The following is a 26,057-nucleotide window of genomic DNA, read 5'->3' on the forward strand; positions in this document are numbered from 1 at the left end:
CCGGAAAGGGAGTGGGTCAGAAATCTGGTGGGGCTCTTAGATGGTGGAGCTGCCGAATCCTACATAGCTATGGACCCCCGGTGGAGCAGTGAGTATGAGGAGGTAAAAGAGGCCATTCTTGAACATTATGTTGTATCTCCAGACTCTTACAGAGCCCATTTCCGCTCCTTAGCCTGTAAGGGGGAAGTGTCTGTCAAGATATATGCTCACAGGCTCAAACAAGTGTGTCACTGCTGGCTGGAGGGAGAGGGGACCTTAACTTGGGAGGCCTTCCTCCAGATCATCCGAAAAGAACAGTTCTGCGCCAAATGCCCCCTGAGATCTGGGAATGGGTGCGAGAGAGGAAACCAGCAACAGTGGAGCAAGCTGCTGCTTTAGCTGATAAAGTTCTCACCATCAAGCCTCAGTGGAAAAATTTACTGGTGGATGGAGTAAAAACTACCAGCACTCCACCACCAGTTGTCTATTGCCCTTCAGTCCCCAAAGTTTGCTGTCCCACTAGACCACCAAGTCATGTTGATACCCATGTGACTCACCTTCCAGCTAGTCCTGCCCCTTCCTCTGAAATGCTACAAGGAGAGAAAATAGTAGAGCACAGGTGTTATGGATGTGGGCAGCCCGGGCATCTGCAGGCCACATGCCCAGCTATACAGTGGAGAAATCGGTCTCAACCCCAACAACCACCTCATGCACCATCACATACAGTACAGACCAAAAGTTTGGACACACCTTCTCATTTAAAGATTTTTCTGTATTTTCATGACTATGAAAATTGTAAATTCACACTGAAGGCATCAAAACTATGAATTAACACATGTGGAATTATATACTTAACAAAAAAGTGTGAAACAACTAAAATTATGTCTTATATTCGAGGTTCTTCAAAGTAGCCACCTTTTGCTTTGATGACTGCTTTGCACACTCTTGGCATTCTCTTGATAAGATTCAAGAGGTAGTCACCGGGAATGGTCTTCCAACAATCTGGAAGGAGTTCCCAGAGATGCTTAGCATTTGTTGGCCCCTTTGCCTTCACTCTGCGGTCCAGCTCACCACAAACCATCTCGATTGGGTTTAGGTCTGGTGACTGTGAAGGCCAGGTCATCTGGCGCAGCACCCCATCACTCTCCTTCTTGGTCAAATAGCCCTTACACAGCCTGGAGGTGTGTTTGGGGTCATTGTCCTGTTGAAAAATAAATGATGGTCCAAATAAACACAAACCGGATGGAATAGCATGCTGCTGCAAGATGCTGTGGTAGCCATGCTGGTTCAGAATGCCTTCAATTTTGAATAAATCCCCAACAGTGTCACCAGCAAAGCACCCCCACACCATCACACCTCCTCCTCCATGCTTCATGGTGGGAACCAGGCATGTAGGGTCCATCCGTTCACCTTTTCTGCGTCGCACAAAGACACGGTGGTTGGAACCAAAGATCTCAAATTTGGACTCATCAGACCAAAGCACAGATTTCCACTGGTCTAATGTCCATTCTTTGTGTTCTTTAGCCCAAACAAGTCTCTTCTGCTTGTTGCCTGTCCTTAGCAGTGGTTTCCTAGCAGCTATTTTACCATGAAGGCCTGCTGCACAAAGTCTCCTCTTAACAGTTGTACAGATGTGTCTGCTGCTAAAACTCTATGTGGCATTGACATGGTCTCTAATCTGAGCTGCTGTTAACCTGCGATTTCTGAGGCTGGTGACTCGGATAAACTTATCCTCAGAAGCAGAGGTGACTGTGACTCTTGGTCTTCCTTTCCTGGGGCGGTCCTCATGTGAGCCAGTTTCTTTATGGCGCTTGATGGCTTTTGCCACTGCACTCGGGGACACTTTCAAAGTTTTCCCAACTTTTTGGACTGACTGACCTTCATTTCTTAACCCCTTAAGCCCGAGGGTGGTTTGCACGTTAATGACCGGGCCAATTTTTACAATTCTGACCACTGTCCCTTTATGAGGTTATAACTCTAGAACGCTTCACGGATCTTGGCGATTCTGACATTGTTTTCTCGTGACGTATTGTACTTCATGTTAGTGGTAAAATTTATTCGATATAACTTGCGTTTATTTGTGAAAAAAATGGAAATTTGGCGAAAATTTTGCAATTTTCCAACTTTGAATTTTTATACCCTTAAATCACAGAGATATGTCATGCAAAATACTTAATAAGTAACATTTCCCACATCTCTACTTTACATCAGCACAATTTTGGAACCAAAATTTTTTTTTTGTTAGGGAGTTATAAGGGTTAAAAGTTGACCAGCAATTTCTCATTTTTGCAACACCATTTTTTTTCTAGGGACCACATCTCATTTGAAGTCATTTTTAGGGGTCTATATGATAGAAAATACCCAAGTGTGACACCATTCTAAAAACTGCACCCCTCAAGGTGCTCAAAACCACATTCAAGAAGTTTATTAACCCTTCAGGTGTTTTACAGGAATTTTTGGAATGTTTAAATAAAAATAAACATTTAACTTTTTTTCACACAAAATTTATTTCAGCTCCAATTTGTTTTATTTTACCAAGGGTAACAGGAGAAAATGGACCCCAAAAGTTGTTGTACAATTTGTCCTGAGTACGTTGATACCCCATATGTGGGGATAAACCACTGTTTGGGAGCATGGCAGAGCTCGGAAGTAAAAGGAGCGCCATTTGACTTTTCAATGCAAAATTGACTGGAATTGAGATGGGACGCCATGTTGCGTTTGGAGAGCCCCTGATGTGCCTAAACATTGAAACCCCCCACAAGTGACACCATTTTGGAAAGTAGACCCCCTAAGGAACTTATCTAGATGTGTGGTGAGCACTTTGACCCACCAAGTGCTTCATAGAAGTTTATAATGCAGAGCCGTAAAAATAAAAAATCATATTTTTTCACAAAAATGATCTTTTTGCCCCCAATTTTTTATTTTCCCAAGGGTAAGAGAAGAAATTAGACCACAAAAGTTGTTGTGCAATTTGTTCTGAGTACGCTGATACCCCATATGTGGGTGTAAACCATTGTTTGGGCGCATGGCAGAGCTCGGAAGGGAAGGAGCGCCATTTGACTTTTCAATGCAAAATTGACAGGAATTGAGATGGGACGCCATGTTGCGTTTGGAGAGCCCCTGATGTGCCTAAACATTGAAACCACCCACAAGTGACACCATTTTGGAAAGTAGACCCCCTAAGGAACTTATCTAGATGTGTTTTGAGAGCTTTGAGCCCCCAAGTGTTTCACTACAGTTTATAACGCAGAGCCGTGAAAATAAAAATTCTTTTTTTTTTCACAAAAATGATTTTTTAGTCCCCAGTTTTGTATTTTCACAAGGGTAACAGGATAAATTGGACCCCAAAAGTTGTTGTCCAATTTGTCCTGAGTACACTGATACTCCATATGTGGGGGGGGAAGCACTGTTTGGGCGCATGGCAGAGCTCGGAAGGGAAGGAGCGCCATTTGGAATACAGGCTTAGATGGATTGGTCTGCAGGCGTCACGTTGCATTTGCAGAGCCCCTGATGTACCCAAACAGTACAGACCCCCCACAAGTGACCCCATATTGGAAACTAGACCTCCCAAGGAACCTAGCTAGATGTGTTGTGAGAACTTTGAACCCCCAAGTGTTTCACTGCAGTTTACAACGCAGAGCCGCGAAAATAAAAAAAATCTTATTTTTCCCACAAAAATGATTTTTAGCCCCCCACATTTTTATTTTCCCAAGGATAACAAGAGAACTTGGACCCCAAAAGTTGTTGTCCAATTTGTCCTGAGTACACTGATACCCCATATGTTGGGGTAAACCCCTGTTTGGGCGCACCGGAGAGCTCGGAAGGGAAGGAGCACTGTTTTACTTTTTCAACGCAGAATTGGCTGGAATTGAGATCGGACGCCATGTCGCGTTTGGAGAGCCCCTGATGTGCCTAAACAGTGGAAACCCCCCACAAGTGACACCATTTTGGAAACTAGACCCCTTAAGGAACTTATCTAGATGTGTGGCGCGCACTTTGAACCCCCATGTGCTTCACAGAAGTTTATAACGTAAAACCCTAACCCTAACACACCCCTAACCCTAATCCCAACGGTAACCCTAACCACACCCTTAACCCTGACACACCCCTAATTCTAATCCCAACCCTAGTCCCAACCGTAAATATAATCCAAACCCTAACTTTAGCCCCAACCCTAACTTTAGCCCCAACCCTAACCCTAACTTTAGCCCCAACCCTAACCCTAACTTTAGCTCCAACCCTAGCTCCAACCCTAGCTCCAACCCTAGCTCCAACCCTAGCCCCAACCCTAGCCCCAACCCTAGCCCCAACCCTAGCCCCAACCCTAGCCCCAACCCTAACCCCAACCCTAGCCCCAACCCTAGCCCTAACCCTAGCCCTAACTCTAGCCCTAACCCCAACCCTAGCCCTAACCCTAGCCCTGATGGGAAAATGGAAATAAATACATTTTTTTAATTTTATTATTTTTCCCTAACTAAGGGGGTGATGAAGGGGGGTTTGATTTACTTTTATAGCGTTTATTATATCGGATTTTTATGATTGGCAGCCGTCACACACTAAAATACGCTTTTTTTTATAGCAAAAAAGTTTTTGCGTCTCCACATTTTGAGACCTATAATTTTTCCATATTTTGGTCCACAGAGTCATGTGAGGTCTTGTTTTTTGCGGGACGAGTTGACGTTTTTATTGGTATTATTTTTGGACACGTGACAGTTTTTGATCACTTTTTATTCCGATTTTTGTGAGGCAGAATGACCAAAAGCCAGCTATTCATGAATTTCTTTTGGGGGAGGCGTTTATACCGTTCCGCGTTTGGTAAAGTGGATGAAGTCGTTTTATTCATCGGGTCAGTACGATTACAGCGATACCTCATTTATATCATTTTTTTATGTTTTGGCGCTTTTATACGATAAAAGCTATTTTATAGAAAAAATAATTATTTTGGCATCGCTTTATTCTCAGGACTATAACTTTTGTATTTTTTTGCTTATTATGCTTTGTGGCGGCTTGTTTTTTGCGGGACAAGATGACGTTTTCAGCGGTATCATGGTTATTTATATCCGTCTTTTTGATCGCGTGTTATTCCACTTTTTGTTCGGCGGTATGATAATAAAGCGTTTTTTGGCTCGTTTTTTTTTGTTTTTTTTTCTTACGGTGTTCACTGAAGGGGTTAACTAGTGGGACAGTTTTATAGGTCGGGTCGTTACGGACGCGGCGATACTAAATATGTGTACTTTTTGTTTTGTTTTGTTTTTTTTAGATAAAGAAATGTATTTATGGGAATATTTTTTTATTTATTTATTTATTTAGTAATTTATTTATTTATTTTTTCCCAGGGGGGGACATCACAGATCGCCGATCTTACAGTTTGCACAGCACTCTGTAAGATCGGCGATCTCACTGACATCGCTGCAGGCTTACCAGCACCAAAAGCCAGCTATTCATGAATTTCTTTTGGGGGAGGCGTTTATACCGTTCCGCGTTTGGTAAAGTGGATGAAGTCGTTTTATTCATCGGGTCAGTACGATTACAGCGATACCTCATTTATATCATTTTTTTATGTTTTGGCGCTTTTATACGATAAAAGCTATTTTATAGAAAAAATAATTATTTTGGCATCGCTTTATTCTCAGGACTATAACTTTTGTATTTTTTTGCTTATTATGCTTTGTGGCGGCTTGTTTTTTGCGGGACAAGATGACGTTTTCAGCGGTATCATGGTTATTTATATCCGTCTTTTTGATCGCGTGTTATTCCACTTTTTGTTCGGCGGTATGATAATAAAGCGTTTTTTGGCTCGTTTTTTTTTGTTTTTTTTTCTTACGGTGTTCACTGAAGGGGTTAACTAGTGGGACAGTTTTATAGGTCGGGTCGTTACGGACGCGGCGATACTAAATATGTGTACTTTTTGTTTTGTTTTGTTTTTTTTAGATAAAGAAATGTATTTATGGGAATATTTTTTTATTTATTTATTTATTTAGTAATTTATTTATTTATTTTTTCCCAGGGGGGGACATCACAGATCGCCGATCTTACAGTTTGCACAGCACTCTGTAAGATCGGCGATCTCACTGACATCGCTGCAGGCTTACCAGCACCTGCAGGCGACCCGGAAGTACTCCCTGCAGGACCCCGATGCAGCCCCGTGGCCATTTTGGATCCGGGGCCTGCAGGGAGAAGACGTTCGATACAAGGTGAGCACATCACCTTGTACCGATCGTCTCAGGGAAGCACGCAGGGAGCCCCCTCCCTGCGCGATGCTTCCCTGTACCGCCGGCACACCGCGATCATGTTTGATCGCGGTGTGCCGGGGGTTAATGTGTCGGGAGCGGTCCGTGACCGCTCCTGGCACATAGTGCCGGATGTCAGCTGCGATAGTCAGCTGACACCCGGCCGCGATCGGCCGCGCTCCCCCCGTGAGCGCGGCCGATCGCATATGACGTACTCTCCCATCACTGGGAATTAAGTCCCAGGTCACCTGGACGGGATAGTACGTCATATGGGATTAAGGGGTTAAAGTAATAATGGCCATTCGTTTTTCTTTACTTAGCTGCTTTTTTCTTGCCATAATTCAAATTCTAACAGTCTATTCAGTAGGACTATCAGCTGTGTATCCACCAGACTTCTGCACAACACAACTGATGGTCCCAACCCCATTTATAAGGCAAGAAATCCCACTTATTAAAGGGAACATGTCACCCCTAAAATCGGTTTTCTCTTCACAGGTGTGCTTTGTCAGATTTAAAGGGAACCTGTCACCCCGAAAATCGCGGGTGAGGTAAGCCCACCGGCATCAGGGGCTTATCTACAGCATTCTGGAATGCTGTAGATAAGCCCCCGATGTTACCTGAAAGAGGAGAAAAAGACGTTATATTATACTCACCCAGGGGCGGTCCCGCTGCTGGTCCGGTCAAACGGGTGTCTCTGGTCCGCTCCGGTGCCTCCCATCTTCATTCCAAGACGTGTTCAAAATATAAAAAACAGAAAAGAAAAAATTGCCGAATAAGAAACCAACTTCAAGGGAACCTGTCACCCCGAAAATCGCGGGTGAGATAAGCCCCCGATGTTACCTGAAAGAGGAGAAAAAGACGTTGGATTATACTCACCCAGGGGCGGTCCCGCTGCTGGTCCGGTCGGATGGGCGTCTCTGGTCCGCTGCGGCGCCTCCTATCTTCATTCCAAGACGTTCTCTTCTGATCTTCAGCCACAGCTCCGGCGCAGGCGTACTTTGTCTGCCCTGTTGAGGGCAGAGTAAAGTACTGCAGTGCGCAGGCGCCGGAAAGGTCAGAGAGGCCCGGCGCCTGCGCACTGCAGTACTTTGCTCTGCCCTCAACAAGGCAGAGAAAGTACGCCTGCGCCGGAGCCGTGGCTGAAGATCAGAAGAGAACGTCTTGGAATGAAGATGGGAGGCGCCGGAGCGGACCAGAGACACCCATCCGACCGGACCAGCAGTGGGAACGCCCCTGGGTGAGTATAATCTAGCGTCTTTTTCTCCTCTTTCAGGTAACATCGGGGGCTTATCTACAGCATTACAGAATGCTGCAGATAAGCCCCTGATGCGGGTGGGCTTACCTCACCCGCGATTTTCGGGGTGACAGGTTCCCTTTAAATCTGACAGGGCACACCTGTGAAGAGAAAACCATTCCCCGTGACTACCTCTTGAATCTCATCAAGAGAATGCCAAGAGTGTGCAAAGCAGTCATCAAAGCAAAAGGTGGCTACTTTGAAGAACCTCGAATATAAGACATAATTTTAGTTGTTTCACACTTTTTTGTTAAGTATATAATTCCACATGTGTTAATTCATAGTTTTGATGCCTTCAGTGTAAATGTACAATTTTCATAGTCATGAAAATACAGAAAAATCTTTGAATGAGAAGGTGTGTCCAAACTTTTGGTCTGTACTGTAGATATCAGCCTCCAGGTTCCCTTACCTCTGTCCCCAGAGTGCACATTGGAAGGAGTGCGATACAGTTGTTACTGATGTGGGCAGGCTGGGCATCTCCAAGACACCTGCCCTCAGGGTCGTTTGAGGATTGACCCTGCACCAAATCGGCCTATCCATTATTTACAGGCAAATACAATGGAGGAAGAGGTGCCACCCCTACAAATTGATTTGCCTAATAGCTCAGAAACCCAGGTTCGACCATTAGTGGATTATGAGGTGCAGGCCACAGCCATAAGTTCCTCTAATCCTCAAAAAAAGCACTTACAGGAGGTCATGCTGGATGTTCGGAGAGTTTTTAGCTTTTGTGACTCTGGGTAATTTCTCACCATAGCGGATCCCAGAGTGGTTCGGTCAGAGGCAATACAGCATAGACCTGGGATTACCATTAAATTAGCTGGAGGCCAATGGAAGAATATCCGAAAAGCAAATGTAGAACTGGACTTTGGCTTTGGGGTCAAGCAATGCATGGTTGGGGTGATGAGGGGCCTGCCTGCAAATATTGTCTTAGGAAATGATGTGATAGAGCTACGGTGTCGATTTGTGGGTGCAGGAAGCAGTGTAAAGTCAAAGAGGATGTAAAATGGAGCCCGCCTTTAAGCCTACAACTGCGCCATACAATAAAGATGAGGCAGTCAACACAAATGCTAATGGATTGTCCAGACAGGAGCCATGATTTAGGTCTGCCATGACAACATGTACTTGACAAGCAACCTGTAGAGGTCACTAGTCCGTGCACAAATTGAGGGGGGAAGGGGTTGTAACAGCATGTCCCTCACCCGGCCTGGGTCCCTGGAATAATTCGTTCAGTGACATCTAGGATGTCGTGTTTTAGTGTTCCCTTTATTTTTTGGAGCAGTGTGTGTGCATGTGTATATATACAGGCACGTACTGGGATTGAAATTCAGCCCTGACAATCACACAGGCCCATGCTGTCCCTGACCACAAGCACCAGCTGAAATATATATATATATATATATATATATATATATATATATATATATATATATATATATATATATATAAAACCCTGGATGGAGAAAGGCAAGATTTACTACAAGACCAATATTTCTAATGATTCCCGTGGCCTGCTGGGGTAAGTAACGGAGTCAACGACTTTGTGCTCCGTCACAACTCTTAATAATATGGATGTCTTGAGAACAACGTTTCTGTTAACAACACATGTCAGTGACAAATGCAATTAGTACAGTGTGTGTGCAAATTACTGGACATGTATTTAATTAATAAAAGATTATTTTTGGGAAAAAAATGGCGTGGACTCCTGTACAATTTTCCTAACCAGCAGAGGGAAAGCCGATGACTGGGGGCAGATGTTTATAGCCTGGGAAGGGGGTAGGTAATACCCATGGAGCTTCCCAGGCTATTAATATCAGTTCACAACTGTATACTTAGCCTTTGCTGGCTATTAAAATGGGGGACCCCCAAAAAATGACATGGTGTCCCCTTATAATTAATAACCATCAAAGCCTATGCAGACAGCTGCAGACTGACGTTAATAGCCTAGGAAGGGGCAATGGATACTAGCCCCCTCCTGGCTAAAATAAAATCAGCTCTCAGCCGGCTTAGAAAAGGCGCATCTCTAAAATGCGCCAATTCTGGCACTTAGCCTTGCTCTTGCCACTTGCCCTGTAGCGCTGGCAAGTGGGGTAATATTTGGTGGGTTGATGTCACCGTGAAGTGACATCATCCACGAGGTTAGTAATGAAGAGGCGTCAATAAGACACCCCCATTACTAACCTCATAATCACATAGTGCGCTGCTCTGGGGAACACCACTAACTGCCCTAACTAGGGACGGGTAAGCGCACTGGTTGCGCACGGGCTAACGTTGCTGATAGACGCTGTAGATTGTGCCTGGTGCTGGATGGCACTAACTGGCGCTAGACAGCTCCAACATTCGCGAACATTCATCAACACCAGGGATGGGAATGATTCGGAGCTTTCACCAGAACAGGCACACATCCACACACACACAATAACTGATTTATACTAGCGCATGGCCGAGCGGCCATGCAAACCTTTTATATCTGTAGCCTTCCTGGACATTCCTAGTGCTCCAATCGGAGCCGCTACAGGACCTGAGCATGTGACCCCCGACCACCAATGAGAGGTCATCCCGCGGGTGTGCTCTGTAGAAGAAAAGCAGGACTTAGTCCCTGGAACGTCTGCTCGCCTCTGATCAATGCTGATTACAAAGGCTGAGCCTGGAATGGTAGCTGTAACCAAACGCACAGTATCTGCTTGAGCCAGACGCTGGGACCGACAACTCTGCTGAGCAGGCTCCACTGCGGCTGAAGGAGAATGGGAGACTGCAGCGGACATGGTTCGAGATTTCCCCTGTCCAACAGTGGGAACTCGACACCTGATATGCCCCCCCTCCTTGGGCCTCGCTACGCTCAAAGGCAGCAATGAGCTGCGGAGCCTGAATGTGCTCAGCAGGCTCCCAGGACCTGTCCTCTGGGCCATTACCCTTCCAATCCACGAAATAGAGTTTTTGCCACGTACCACCTTACACCCCATGATAGCGTTCACCTCATAATCGTCTGTGGCCGAACCCGATGTCCCGGCAGATGACTCGGAAAACCGGGACATGTGAACAGCTTTAAGAGGGACACATGAAAGGTGTCGTGATACCTAGGCGAGGAGGAAGGGCCAGACGGTAGACCACAAGGTTAACCTGTTCCAGGACCTTGAAGGGACCCAAGTAGCGAGGCGCAAACTTAGTGGACTCAACTCGCAGCCTGATATTATGGGCGGAGAACCACACCAAGTCGCCAGGAGCAAAGGTCGGAGCGGGGCGCCGATGTGCATCGGCGAAGGCCCTCATTCTCTCCTTGGAGGCCCGGATAGCATCCTGTGTGCTGTCCCAAATGTCACGTGCCTCCACAGCCCAGTCTGCCACCATGGAGTCGGGGGAAGACATGGGAATGGGCACAGGAACCCACAGATGCTGGCCGTAGTTAAGGAGGAAAGGGGTCTGCCCCGTGGAGTCGGCTATGGCGTTGTTCAGTGCAAACTCCGCCCACGGTAGCAAGGATGCCCAGTCATCCTGCCTGGCTGAAACAAAATGTCGCAGGTATGTGACCAGGGTCTGGTTGGCCCTCCCTACCAACCCATTCATCTCGGGATGGTATGCTGAAGAGAGATTCAGCTCGATGCTGACACGAGGTCCCAAAAAGACCTGTTTCAGAGTGCCCAAGAACCGCGGAGCACTCTGCACCACATGATCATCGCGCTCCCACAGTGGTGTTGCCCACTCCAACGCCCTGTCCGACAGGAGGGATATAATAAATCCCACCTTAGCCCGCTCTGTGGGAAAACGTGCAGCCAGGAGCTCAAGATGTATAGCACACTGGCTCACGAAACCCCGACACAGTTTATTGCGGCAATGCAAACCTTTTATATCTGTAGCTCTCCAGGACCTTCCTAGTGATCCAATAGGAGCCATTACAGGACCTGAGCATGTGACCCCAGACCTCCAATGAGAGGTCGACCCTTGGGCATGCTCAGTAGAGGAAAAGCAGGAAATAGTCCCTAGAATGGCTGCTCGCCACTGATTAGTGCTGGCTACAGGAGCTGAGCCTGGAAAGGCAGCAGTAACCAAGCGCACAGTATCAGCTTGAGCCAGACCCTGGGATCGACGTCCCTGCTGAGCAGGTTCCTCTGTGGCTGGAGGAGAATGGGAGACCGCAGCGGACATGGTTTGAGTTTTCCCCTGTGCAGCGGCGGGAACTCGACACCTAACACACGCACACCCAGAAAAAAGTATGTTAATTGAAAGTCACAGTGCACAGCTCAGAAGGGAAGAAGCGCCATGTTTGAGTTCAGATTTTGCTGGACTGGTTTGAGGGTGCCATGTTACATTGGTAGAGCCCCCTATAAGAGATCCCATTTTACAAACTACACCTGTCAATGAATTCACCTAGGGATGATCATATTGACACCACAGGTGGATCACAGAATATTATACCATAGGGCTGTGAAGAAAAAAATAATTGCAGATTTTACATTTTCACACTGAGAAATGAGTAAAAATGACACCAAAGTTTGTCCCACAATTTCTGCTGAATGTGGAAATACCCCATATGTGGCTTCACAGTTCGGCTTAGCCACACGTCAAGACTCTGGAGGGATGGAGTGCTATTTGCCTCATGGAGAACCAATTTTCCTAGAAAAGTTTGCGGACTCCATATACAGACCCCCTAAGTGCTAGAAAAGCAGAATCCCCCCCCTCCCCCCAAGTGACCCCATTTTGGAAATGTTACCCCTTTGGTAATTTATCTACAGGTGTAATGATTATTTTGACTGCATTGTTGTTTTCTCTAGTCACCTTCCACGACGGCATACGGAGGTTGCCTCTTTGCCCTAATGGGGAACAGGAAATGGAGAGGTTAAAAGGCCCTCCCACCTCCCTTTCACCAGTGTCTTTCCTGTTCCCCATGGGACAGGAGAGGTTTACTACGTATGCAGTGGTGGCCGGTAACTACTGCTGCAGGCTCTGCCTGAAATGTATCCGGGCAGCATGGGGTCGTATCTTACCTCCCCCCGTTATGCTGCTCCCGTCGCGCCGCGCTGCGGTGTCCTCGGGACCTGGTCCTAGCCTTCCCGCGCCCCTGTGAGGGCAAAGCAGGCTAGCGTTCCTATCCGGAGTCCTCCTGGAGCTCTCCGGTTCCCTCTCCTCCACATGCTGCTGGCGACCCGGAAGTGATCGCGCGCGTCACTTCCGGTCCTTTCTGCGCTCCCTGGAGGCACTTCTGCCGGCGGTGTCTCGTGCAGGACGGCGTCCTCCACCCTGGACCATGGAGGGGAAGGGGATTTTTCGAATCGCTGGGGGCAGGGACATGCCGCAGAACATAAAACCTGCCAGAAGACGTCGCAGGTAAGACTATCCTGACATGGAGAGCAATACCTGCCCTGCGCTTGCAGAGCGCAGCGCTGCCCCTGCCACAGTAATTGCTGCAGGGACAGGGGGTCCCTAGTTAGTGACTTGGGGGTATTATTAGTATGACTCTCTCTCCCCTCTCATTGCAGGGAGAAAAGTCTACCCCCAAAACTACTACTAAAAAGAAGTGTGCCATCTGTAACATTAAGCTGCCACCATTATGGGAGAAGAAACTCTGCAGGACCTGTACTGATAAGATTGTCAGGGCAGAGCAACCTTCTTTTCTGGAAGAAATACGCTCTCTGGTCAAACAAGAGGTGCAATCCTCCCTAGCGGCCTTTACCCCCCCCACCCCCTCCACCACTCTCTCCAGCTAAAAAAAGGAAGATCCAGGAGGAGGATTCTGAGTCTGAATCAGACCTCTCCTATGCCTCATCCTCGGGTCGACGGGAGGAATCTACGTCCCCTATAACTGCTGAAGCTAGAAAGTATCTTTTCTCTTCAGAATGGGTTGAGGATTTAGTAGCTGCTGTACGCAGTACTATGGGGCTGGAGGAAGAGCCAGAGCCACAGTCCATACAGGACCAGATGTTTGGCGGTATATCTAAGGGTAAACGGGTGGGGTTCCCAATCCACTCAAATATATCTGACATGATTGATCAAGAGTGGGAATCACCTGAAAAACGTCTCAGTACTCCATCCGAGATGAAGCATAGATTCCCCTTAGAAGGGGATTTGACCAAATGGGATACACCTAAAGTTGATTCACAGGTGGCAAGAGTGGCCAAGAGAACGGCTCTTCCATTCGAAGACTCGTCTCAATTAAAAGACCCAATGGACAGGAAAATAGAAAGTCTGTTGAAAAAATCGTGGGAGACCTCCACGGTAGCTCTCAAAGCCAATATTGCCTCAACATGTGTGGCTAGAGCACTTTTCCGTTGGATAGGCGAACTGGAATCACACATATCCCAGGGTACCTCTAGAGCTGAATTATTGGAATCTCTACCCAGTCTCCTTAGAGCCACGGGTTTCCTAGCAGATTCTTCTATGGAGACCATCAGAATCGCTGCTAGGTCATTAGTACAAACTAATTCGGCTAGAAGGGCGCTTTGGTTGAAAATGTGGTCCGGTGATATCACCTCCAAAGCCAAATTATGCGCCATACCATTTAAGGGTAACTATGTCTTCGGGCCTTCCCTGGATGACATCTTGGAAAAGGCAACCGATAAAAAGAAAGCCCTCCCAGAACAAAAAACTCCCAAAAAGAAGTTTTTTCGTCCCTTTCAGGGCCAGACCTCTCAGAGAGGGAAAGGCAAAACCGGGAGGTGGAGTTACCCGAAGGGAGGCGGGAGAAACATCCTTATCCCTCAGCAACAGCAGCAGCAGTCTCAACAAAAAAAGCGGTGACTTCGACCCGGTGGGGGGGAGACTCTCAGAATTTATACTCCAGTGGCAAAAAATCACCAATTGCTCCTGGGTCCTTAAAGTAATCAAAGAGGGTCTTCTAATAGAATTCATTTCCTCTCCCCCACGGGGTCTAAAAATTACCTCCCTTCCCTCCGTGAAAGACCAGTCCATTCTAGAGTCGGGTCTCAGGACCCTAAAGATGTCAAATGTGATATCCCAGGTTCCGGAATCAGAGAGGGATCGGGGTCACTACTCTCGTCTATTTCTGGTTCCCAAACCATCGGGCGAGTCCCGTATTATTATAAATCTAAAGGGCCTCTACCGGCATGTCAAATACCGGAAATTCAAGATGGAATCAGTGAAAAATGCGATTCCCTTGATAAGCCCGCACTCCTTCATGGCCACTATCGATTTGAAAGATGCATACTTTCACATCCCCATTCACCAGAGACATCGCCAGTACCTCAAGTTTGCAGTGCAGAAGGGACGTCGGATAGAGCACTATCAGTTCAACGTACTTCCCTTTGGGATCTCCTCTGCTCCAAGAGTATTTTCCAAAATAATGGGGGAAGTAGTCTCCTTTATCCGGAGGCAAGGCGTCTGTATAGTGCCGTACTTAGACGGCCTTTTGTTAGTGGCTTCCACCAAACAAGCTCTGGAGTCTCCTGTATCGAAGACACTCAATATTCTGACATCTCTGGGATGGGTGCCGAACTTAGAAAAATCTCATCAAATGCAGGAAATTCCTGGGAGTTCTTCTGGACTCTGCAAGACAAATGTCCTTCCTCCCATTGGAACATCGTCTGACCCTACTATCAAAGGTCAAGATGTTCAGAGACACCAGATCCCCTACAATCAGAGAAGGCATGTCTCTGCTAGGATCGATGACGGCTTGCATCCAATCGGTACCATGGGCCCATTCCAGGATTCTTCAGGCACATATCCTACAGAATTGGAACGGTCAGCCCAGTTCTTTGAACAGGAGGTTGTATACACCAGGCCGTGTCAAGGCCTCCCTGGCGTGGTGGATGGCCCCAAAAAATCTACAAAAAGGAGTCAGTTGGACACAAGTCCCTCTGACTACTGTTACAACAGATGCCAGCAAAAGAGGCTGGGGGGCCATGATAAATCGCACCCCTTTCCAAGGGCTCTGGGACCAATCGACAAGAAAGAAATCATCCAACTACAGAGAGCTAAAAGCGGTAGAGGAAGCCCTTCTGATAGGGGGTCACCTTATCAAGGGACATCATGTTCGAATATATTCGGACAATGTGACCACGGTGGCTCACATCAGACATCAGGGCAGTTCAAAAAACAACCTGAAGAACATATCTGCCCGGATATGCTCCTGGGCAGAAAGACATCTGTTATCCCTGACGGCAGTTCACCTGAAGGGCTCATCCAACACTCAGGCAGATTATCTAAGCTGTCATGACATACATCCCGGAGAATGGTGTTTGAGCAACCGAAGTTTCGAGATGCTGGTGAACAAATGGGGTCTTCCAGAAATCGACCTCTTTGCGTCCCGACAAAATGCGAAGGTCGAAACCTTCTTCTCCCTAAACCCCAGAGACGGCTCCAGAGGAGTGGATGCATTGATCCAGAAATGGAATTTTCGACTGGCATATGCGTTTCCACCAATTCCGATATTGGCCAAAGTCTTGCAGAAGGTTCAGGAAGAACAGACACCAACTATATTGGTAGCTCCTTTGTGGCCAAAGAGGAGTTGGTACAACATGATAGTGGATTTACAGGTGGATGGGCCGTTCCAGTTTCCGATAGAAGAAAACCTTCTTTCTCAAGGACCAATCAATCTACTAGATGTCCACAAATGGAACCTGGCGGCATGGCTACTGAAGCCCAGGTGTTGAGAGCCAAAGGACTATCAGAAGCAGTGGTTTCCACACTTCAAAAATCAAGAAAGCCGGTAACCGTTGCTATATACAATAAAATATGGAAGAAATTTTCATCTTTTTGTCTTCTTGAAGTACCAGATCCCTTCAATCCGAATTTATCACAAATTCTAGATTTTCTGCAAAAAGGCTTAGAATTAGGCCTCAGGCCTAGCACCCTAAAAGTCCAAGTTTCCGCCCTCAGTTCAATATTTGACCAAGATCTGGCGAATCATCGATGGATTAAGAGGTTCATGATATCAGCCTCTAGAATGAACCCTAAAAAACAATTAACAGTACCAATATGGGACCTGAATCTGGTATTACAAGGGCTTACAGGTCCACCCTTTGAACCTTTATCCTCCTGCTCTCAGAAAAATCCGATTTATAAAACAATTTTTCTAGTGGCCATTACCTCAGCAAGGAGGATAGGAGAATTACAGGCCCTCTCAATAAGAGAACCATACTTATCTATACGAGATGATTCTATAATACTGCGCCTTGACCCTTCCTTTCTTCCAAAGGTCGTATCAGATTTCCACCGCTCTCAGGAAATTATTTTACCTTCTTTTTGCCAAAACTCAACAAATCCAAAAGAAGAAAAATTTCATACTCTGGATGTCAGACGCATTGTATTGTTTTACCTAGAGCAAACCAGCTCTTACTTATTGATCAGAACCTATTTGTCCATCCATCAGGACAAAATAAAGGAAAGAAAGTAGCAAAAAGCACTATTGCCAACTGGATAAAGAAAGCGATAGCAGAAGCATATCTCGCTCAAGATAAAACTCCTCCAGTGGGAATCAAAGCTCATTCGACTAGCTCAACCTCAGTCTCCTGGGCAAAAAGAGCAGGTGCATCAACAGAGCAAATCTGCAGGGCAGCCACGTGGTCTTCGTTGCATACTTTCTCCAGACATTACAGGCTAGACGTAATGTCCAACAAGGATTTAGCCTTCGGCCGGAAAGTACTCCAGGCTGTTGTCCCTCCCTAGCGCCAAAATTAGTTGGTATTCCTCCGTATGCCGTCGTGGAAGGTGACTAGAGAAAATAGAATTATTCTTACCGTTAATTCGGTTTCTAGGAACCTTCCACGACGGCGCTAGTTCCCTCCCTATGTACTCCTGGATTTTAATCTGGGATTTAAGGTAAACCGGTGCTATGGTTTTCAGTTATAAGTCACTGGTGAGAGGGAGGTGGGAGGTTCTTTTAACCTCTCCATTTCCTGTTCCCCATTAGGGCAAAGAGGCAACCTCCGTATGCCGTCGTGGAAGGTTCCTAGAAACCGAATTAACGGTAAGAATAATTCTATTTTCCAGAAAACAAGCAGTAGACGATAGTGATGAGTGAATATTGCAAACTGTCGATGTAGTGACCAGTACATTGTAATGACCAGTACATTGGGCTCAGCTCATGATTCTGGAGACATGCACCTGTAAATTTGGCGGGCTCTCCTTGCCACAGAAATGCCAAACCTGTGGAAGCAATATGTGGTTTAGGTACACTGTAGGATTCAGAGGGGAGGGGGTATTTGGATTTGGGAGCACAGAATTTGCTGGATTTCTTTTGGGGTGCAGTGAGCCATTTTTTTCCTAGAGCCTTTGTACTACTGGAAAAATGGAAACCCCTATATTTCCATTTACAGCTAATGGACCTGAGTGGGGACTTGCTTATTTTTGTGGATTGATTTTAAGTTTTTATTGGGGACATTTTACATAATGTTTGGAATCACATTTTTCCAGTGTTCTACGCTGAGCTCTTACTTTGGGGTTTATATCTAAATTTCCGAATGACATGATTCAGATGAAACCCCAAGGGAGCCATTCACTAGAATGAGGCAGCAGAGTTACTCTAGACTCCTTCTGGCCTCTGTTCAACGTTGTCCTACTTTTCAGAAGTGCACAAAACTGTGGCTGACAGCACTTTTAGGCATGCCTAAAATTGATATTTTTGGTACCATTTTAGTGAACATGACATTTTTTGATTGCTTTCGATTCCAATTTTTGGGTGGCAGAATGAACAAATGCCAGCAATTCAGGAGTTGTTGTTTTTTATGCCCTTCTGCATGTGGTAAAATTGATAAGGCAGCTTTATTCTTCTGGTCAGTACGATTACAGTAATACTACATTTATATTGTTTTTTTATGTTTTGATGCTTTTACACAATAAAAACTGTTATAGAAAAAATAATTATTTTTGCATCACTGTATTCTGAGAGCTATAACTTTTTTTATTTTTCTGCTGATGGAGCTGTATGGTGGCTTGTTTTTTGCAAGACAAGATGATGTTTTCAGCGGTATCATGTTTATTTACATTTATCTTCTTCACTTTTTATTGCACTTTTTGCTCGGTGGTATAATGGTAAACATCATTTCTTGTCTTTTTTATGATGTTCACTGAAGGGGTTAACTGTACTTTTTTATTTTTGTTTATCTGAAATATATTTATTATTTTGTAAAAAAAAAAAAAATATTTTTACAACCTTTTTTATACTTTCAATTTCTTCAGTCTGATCGCTCTTATAAAGCATTGCAATGCTTTATAGCCTGTCAGCGCTGCAGATGCAAGTTAGTTAGATCATGCACTGCGCATGATCTATCTTGCTAGTGACCTGGTGACCCGGATGTCATCATGATGCCAACGGGTCACCATGGCAATGATCGGGCCCCAGCGATGACGTTGGGGGAACACCGATCCAAGGGTAGAGGGGCTTTCTTCCCTCTGCTTGCTCACTAAATGCAGCGATCGCAGTATTAAGGGGATTAAAGTGCCGGGAGCGGTGCAGGCACCACTCCTGGCACTGAGTGCTGTGTGTGTCAGCTATCTGAATCAGCTAACACGTGGTTGCGATTGCTTGCGCAAAGGCTCTGTACATGCAAAATCGCCTGGACATATCCATACGTTCAAGGTCGTGAACAGGTTAACATTTATACAGAATATAGCTTTGAAGCTGTTCCTAGGCAATCACTTTGATTAATATTAGGTTGTGATGAGGAAACTATCTCAACACCATAATTTACAGTTATGTCAAGATTGCGTCAAAGTTCATCTGTACCTTGGATGGCTACCAAGCTGTGTGCAGGAAAAATAGAAATTCCGCAGAAGAAGCAAGACTAGTTTCCAAGAAAATACTCATATGCACCATTAGATTGACTGATACTGCCAACCAAATTAACTCAGACATCTTCGGCGCACCAGTAGAAATAATTGTCGAAACCTGCACATGTGTGGGCACCTCTTCATTTCATGACAACATGTGTATGGTCCTAGACATAGGCACGTCACAGCTCTAAGACACTTATCCTATCCAATTACTATGAGATAAATGAGTTGTCTCTTCTACAAAATTAATCATCTCCCCATATGTCTCCCTATTTTCTATATTTGGGATTCTTTGATGTTACATCAGCTTATCTTCTCCCCATTCATGTCTCTATGATATCTGATCCTCTAAGTGAAGAGAATTTTCCTGATTGACCTTCAAGGATGGATAGGGACAAGATGGCAGAGAAGATATTACACCTCACCCTGGAGATTCTCTTCCGGCTTACTGGAGAGGTGAGATTTTCTGATTATGTTAAATTACATCATTCTTATATATGAGAATAACAGAAGGACAGAACGGGAGAGGTGAGGACTCTGGAAATGTCTGTAGTGAGATTTATTAATGTGTCTCTCCATAACCAGGATTACACATTAGTGAAGAAGACCTCTAGTGAGCGCTGTCTGGCTCCTGTGTCTGAGGGATTGGGAAGAAACCTGAGCCCAACCACGGGGCCTCCACCTCAACTCCTGATACATGAGGACATCAATGACCAGAAGATCCTAGAACTCGCCTACAAGATGATTGAGCTGCTGACTGGAGAGGTGACACTGCTGGGAATGCTGGGATATTATACAGTAATGCTATAAAGGTATCGGGGAATGATGGTATTATTGTATGTGTCAGGTTCCTATAAGGTGTCAGGATGTCTCCGTCTATTTCTCAATGGAAGAGTGGGAGTATCTAGAAGGACACAAAGATCAGTACAAGGATGTCATGATGGAGGGTCACCAGTCCCTTAACTTTCCAGGTAATAGACTAGACTAAATACACGGCCTATAATTATCTGTATGTAAATAATTAATTCAGTCCCTACATGTGTTTTCTCCAGTTCTATCCAGTAAGAGGACAACACCAGTTAAGTATCCCCACCCTCTTCTTCCACCGGATTGTAAAGCAGAAAATCCCAATGTTCCTCAGGATCATCAGGTAGATGGAGAGAAGGTGTCATGAGATCTCCTCTATGATATGTAGACAGTTGTGAAGGTCTTGTGCGCATTCTTATTTTATCCACCAGCATTATATATTTTATACTTGTGTAGCGAGAACGGTGGAGATGGCAGAATTAGAGCTGATCATAGATTTGAAGTCTCCATCTGTCTGTGACTTCTACAATATTTGTTTCAGGGTGAAGAGTTGATCAATATTGATGCTACAGAGACATATTTGAGCTGTAATGATTGGTATAAAGTTGAAATTCTTTCTGATAATAGCCCAGGTGAGTAGTAACCACTAAATGCAGAGAAGACACAGATTCTACTTAGTCACCAGCTGCTACAGTTTTGTGTTACTTTTTTATGCTCTTCTCATTTTTCTTTTTTGTGTATCACTTCCAGTCAAACTCGCCTTAAGTACAGATGAAAATGATATACTGGATTAAAATAGTTAGATCTGGAATTATATATTAATATCCTATCCTTGCGATAGGGTTCAATATCAGATTGATGGTGGTCCGACACTCGCCACCAGTCAGCTGGTACTTTAGTGGGATCCAATTGACCGGGAAAGACATTTGACACTCTAATGTCTCCTGCATATAGGTTTCGGTAACTCGGTTTCCAGTGGTAACAAATAGCCTATTTAATATCATACTGCACTAACAGATTTTTTCAGGCTTTTTAAAACAAAAAAGTGCAAAAATTATCCCTTTTTATTGATCATAGAGATTATTCTGTTTTTCCAGTTGTGTTTCATTGCAATTTTAAACATTTGATGTAGGTCAATTATTAAATACTATATACAATCCTTTGTAGTCCTGGTAAGTTACATGCTCAATTGCCTCTGAGTCGACAGGCGTATCATTAGCATCAAGCAAAGAGATGACTATTAGACAGCCATGCTTTTAGACCCCTGCTTTAAAAGCAAAATTGGGGAATTTTTTCTGGCTTCCGAAAGGGAGAAATTGGCATTTTACTAGGATTACTAGTCCTACCGCAAGACAAACTAGGAAACAGCTTTCCAGCTTCTTCTCACTGATTGAGGGCAAAGGACTTTTTCTCTAGCCTCAGTCTCACATGCGCACTCAGTCAGCCAGAGGAAGATTTATTTCTTCTCACATCACAGCCCTGCTCTGACAGCTCAGAGTGTTTAGGATACTGCTCCTCTGACAGTAAAGACACAGGCTTCAAGAGTAATGTTGCTTCATACTGCAATCTGCTCTGAAGTGTGACTAGAACAGACTGCAGTTAAAAATATATGTTGGGGTCATTCTTGGAAAACCCATCCTGCCCAGATAATAAAATACCTGGGGCATTTGTTGTTATTTTGGCCGAAATAGTGAAACTCTAAACATTCGACAAGGGTCCTCATTGTCTTTATGAGTTCCTGTAGCATATTGATGTCGTAGCTATGGATTGGTAACTATCACCTATTATTTTACCACCTTTTGAATATCCCTTCAGAAGTTGCGATGTAATTGACTTAAACTTCCAGCAATTGGGAATTGGAGGGAGAAAACCTCACAAACTTCTCATTGGTGGTTTGCTGTACATATCGCTGGCCATTGTGCTTACCCCCTCCTGTGTCAGGGGTTTAGAATGTGATAAAATGTTAAAAGAAATAGCATTCACCAGTCACATCACCTCAATGTTTCAGTGCTCTTCCTTCATTTACTAAATTACACGTAGTCACATGGGATATACAGCTTTATTGCAGCCAAATGTGAAAAGACTGGAGGAGAGCACCTTGAGTTGCAGTGCAGGAATAGCTTGTGAAGATGGTAACTTCAGTACAGAATTGAAAAAGTGCTATTAGCTTACCAAAATATTTAGAATCGAGAGTCCTCAGTGGTTGATACCTTTTAATGGCTAGCTGAAAAGATGGTAACAAATTGCAAGCTTTCGAGACTACACAGGTCTCTTCATCAGGCAAAGAGACCTGTGTAGTCTCGAAAGCTTGCAATTTGTTACCATCTTTTCAGTTAGCCATTAAAAGGTATCAACCACTGAGGACTCTCGATTCTAAATATTTTTCTATCTACTGGCTAACACGGTACCAAGATATATTTCTTTCCTGTATAAGCTTACCATACACTCTGAGGTCTGCTGTTAGAATGTGAACTATTTTGTCAAGGCTGTCGTAGGCAGTAATTTAATATTGTCATTACTTGTGGACACTTTATATAGAAATGTTACAAAAATAATTTGTAAGCTTATATTATTCAAAAGTAATAGAGCTTTATTCTTGGCAGATGATTGTACCTGGAGTTCAGAGGGATATTTGCCATCTTCAGATATTAAATTGGAAGTTCTTGATGTCCCTCAAAATTCATATGATGAGCATGACATTATCCCAGTTATGTATCCAGCCCTTCACAGCAAAAATGTAACATCCGAGTCTTTCAAAGAGGTCCTACATTCTGATTCATCGCAGACTGTGAAGAAAAATAAAAGTCACAGAACGGGTGTTCATAATCAAACAGCTCTCACGGGAAAGAAGCCACTTCCATTTTCAGAATGTGACAAAAGTTTTGCCTTTACATCAATTGTTACCCATGAAAGAACTCATGTGGGAGAGAAACCATTTTCTTGCTCAGTGTGTGGGAAATATTTTAAGCAAAAATCCATTCTTGTTACACATGAGAGAACTCACACAGGGGAAAAGCCATATTCATGTTTGGAGTGTGGAAGATCTTTTAACCATAGATCCGATCTTGTTAGGCATCAAAGAACTCACACAGGGGAGAAGCCATTTTCATGCTCAGTGTGTGGGAAATGTTTTAGGCAGAAATCCATTCTTATAACACACGAGAGAACTCACACAGGGGAGAAGCCATATTCATGTTTAGAATGTGGGAAATCTTTTACAGATAAATCAAATCTCATTACACATCAGAGGACTCACACAGGTGAAAAGCGATTTTCATGTCTCGATTGTGAAAAATGTTTTTATCAAAAAATAGATCTTCTTAAACATCGGAGAACTCACACAGGGGAGAAACCATTCTTATGTATAGAATGTGGGAAACATTTTAAGCAGAGATCAAGTCTTGTTATCCATAAGAGAATTCACACAGGAGAGAAACCATATTCATGTTCAAAGTGTGGGAAGTGTTTTGCAGACAAGTCAAATCTTGTTAGACATGAGCGAAATCACACAGAGGAGAAGCTATACCCATGGTCATAAAGTGGGAAATGTTTTACGGATTAATCAAATGTTGTTACACATGAGAGAACTCACACAGTAGTGAATATGGGAAATGTTTTTCTTGAAAAATGTAATGTTGTTGAAGTGATATTCAGAATGTGAAAAATGTTCCACCCCAGCCATCTATGGAAACTTCAAACATATACTTAATATAATTTTTTAATTTGTTTTATTAACAAATTGTACCAGTGTTATGGAAATTTGGGTTGGATAAATCTACCCGTGTGTGCTGCGGCCGCTCCCAATTATTATTTCTGAGCCCTTAAAGAATGAGTCTGACACGTGGTGACAGCTTGACATTCAATCAAAGACTGGACATTTATTTCCTGATACATAGTTTTTATAATAGCATATAGAAAGGTGTGGTTGGGGCGGTTAGTTAATTAACATACAATTCAGTTATTGGTTATCTGATATATATGGAATATTGTGATTAATGCTCATATGACTGCTGATTATGCAACTAAAATGTAGCTCTCTGCATCTGGGACAAAGTTGAGACAACTCATCAGCACTTAATACATCTGGAGTTCTTCTGCTTTTTGGGTGGAAAACACCGAACAGTCTGTCTGGCTTATATTAGTTTATGTCAGCCATTTTAAGCAATTGATTATAGTGTATATAGATATATTTGCGTTTATATGAGTATATATGATTATAGAGGAGTATACATGCAAGTGAGATCTACATGATATAAATATTTCTATCACAAGCCCCCCTTAGATATCACTTGCCCTAAGCCTAGCCTCCTGTCCCAAAGCGCTGCAACTCTTTTGTGCTGCCGGCGATCCGACGCAAACCTAGTGTCTACGCCCTACACCGTACAGTCTTTCGCAATGAGCGATCAGGAGATCTGTCCCTAAACGGGGGTAGAAACATGCATGGTCTCATATTGGCGACTCTGTGCGATCAGTTCCACATATTCGTCGTCATCAGGATTGGAGGAGCCATCAGGTGGGTGAATCTGAATTCGGATAGGTTCGTCCAGGAGGAGATGTGGCATCAGGTTTGTTGTTTCCTTGACTGTCTTTTCCATCATCAGGATCATTCTGGCTTAGGCGTATCTTCTGGTACGGGAGCCTTCTTGCAGTGCGATGCGTGGATCCAAGTGGGCCTTCCCTCTAGTTTCACAGAGGTTGGTGTCGTCAGCAGCACTTGGAAGGGACTGTCAAATCTGGGGTCGAGTGTTCTCCTCACAAACTTCTTCACCAACACCCAGTCTCCTGGTTTCAGGGAGTGCGAACCGGGTACCGATCCTAGATCTGGTAATGAAGAGAAAACTCGAGAATGGACATTAGCAAGTTTCTTGGTGAGTTCAATTACATAAGCAGACAAAGTATCATATTGCATTGTCAACTGCTGGGGGAAGAATACCCCTAACCGAGGGCTGGACCCAAACAGAATCTCATGAGGTGACAACTTTTCTGGGCCCCGGGGAGTGTGCCTGACACTAAACAGTGCGATGGGGAGTGTTTCATGCCATGGTTTGCGTGTCTCTTGGGCAACTTTTAACATCCTGTTTTTGAGTGTCCCATTCAGTCTTTCTACTTTCCCGCTACTCTGGGGGTGGTAGGGAGTGTGTAGGCCTAAGTCTGACCCTACTGCTGACCAGATCTCCCTTGTGAGGTTTGCTATGAATGCGGGCCCCTGATCACTCTCTATCACTTCTGGGACCCCGTATCTGCACACGATCTCTGAGAGTAGCTTCTTTGCAGTAGTCTTTGCTGACTGATTCCTCACTGGGAAAGCTTCTGGCCATCCTGAAAATACGTTCATGACCACAAGGGCATATTCGAATCCTCCACTTGGCGGCATCTGGATGTGGTCTATCTGGATCCTCTGGAAGGGGTACAGCGGTCTGGCGAGATGATGTGTGGGAACTTTCTCCATTCTTCCAGGGTTGCATTTGCTGCAGGTCAGACAGCTGCTAGTGAACTTGGCTGTTAGGGTGGAGATCCCTGGAGCGAACCAGTAAGCACCAATCAGATCATTCATCTGTGTCTTTGATCTGTGCGTGGGCCCATGTGCCCACTGGACCACCATAGGGTACATGCTTCGGGGTAAACAGGGTTTGTAGTCCATTGAGTATACTCTTCCTTCTTGATGTGTTGCACCCTTCCGCATCCAATTCTCCTTCTCCTCCTTTGGGGCTTGTTCTTGCAACTTCTTGAATAGATCCCAAGACGTCATCTCATCTGGTGTCTTGTCCTCAGTTGCCACGTAGTAGCCGTCCGCCTCTACGACCTCTCCCATTTCTCCATACTGTCTTCCTTTGGCGGCTTCTTTGGCTGCCATATCTGCCATGTTGTTGCCCCGTGCCTCGACTGTGTTCAGTTTTCCATGTGCTTTGACCTTCAGTACTGCCACCATTTTTGGGAGTTGGAGTGCGCTCAGTAGGTCTTTAATAGCTCCATGATGCTTTACGGTTGTTCCGCTTGCTATGATGAAGTCTCTTGCAGCCCAGATG

General features: G+C 44.7%; 1 protein-coding gene across 2 annotated transcripts in view; it reads left to right on the forward strand.

Moving 5' to 3' along the window:
• Positions 1-23,813, forward strand: part of LOC138663766 (oocyte zinc finger protein XlCOF22-like) — a 37,078-nt gene extending 13,265 nt beyond the window's left edge. Inside the window, exons 2-7 of one of the 2 annotated variants that reach the window (XM_069750105.1) lie at positions 19,578-19,680; positions 19,810-19,989; positions 20,072-20,195; positions 20,277-20,374; positions 20,573-20,663; positions 22,635-23,813. In XM_069750105.1, coding sequence (XP_069606206.1) covers positions 19,609-19,680; positions 19,810-19,989; positions 20,072-20,195; positions 20,277-20,374; positions 20,573-20,663; positions 22,635-23,569 — 1,500 coding nt within the window. In that variant the 5' untranslated portion in view covers positions 19,578-19,608 and the 3' untranslated portion in view covers positions 23,570-23,813. Of the gene's footprint in view, positions 1-17,465; positions 19,681-19,809; positions 19,990-20,071; positions 20,196-20,276; positions 20,375-20,572; positions 20,664-22,634 lie in introns of those variants that run through there. The other variant, XM_069750104.1, reaches the window with a different exon arrangement.
• The last annotated feature ends 2,244 nt before the right edge of the window (positions 23,814-26,057 follow it).

Source organism: Ranitomeya imitator, chromosome 2 (genome assembly GCF_032444005.1).
Source record: "Ranitomeya imitator isolate aRanImi1 chromosome 2, aRanImi1.pri, whole genome shotgun sequence".
Taxonomy (NCBI): domain Eukaryota; kingdom Metazoa; phylum Chordata; class Amphibia; order Anura; family Dendrobatidae; genus Ranitomeya; species Ranitomeya imitator.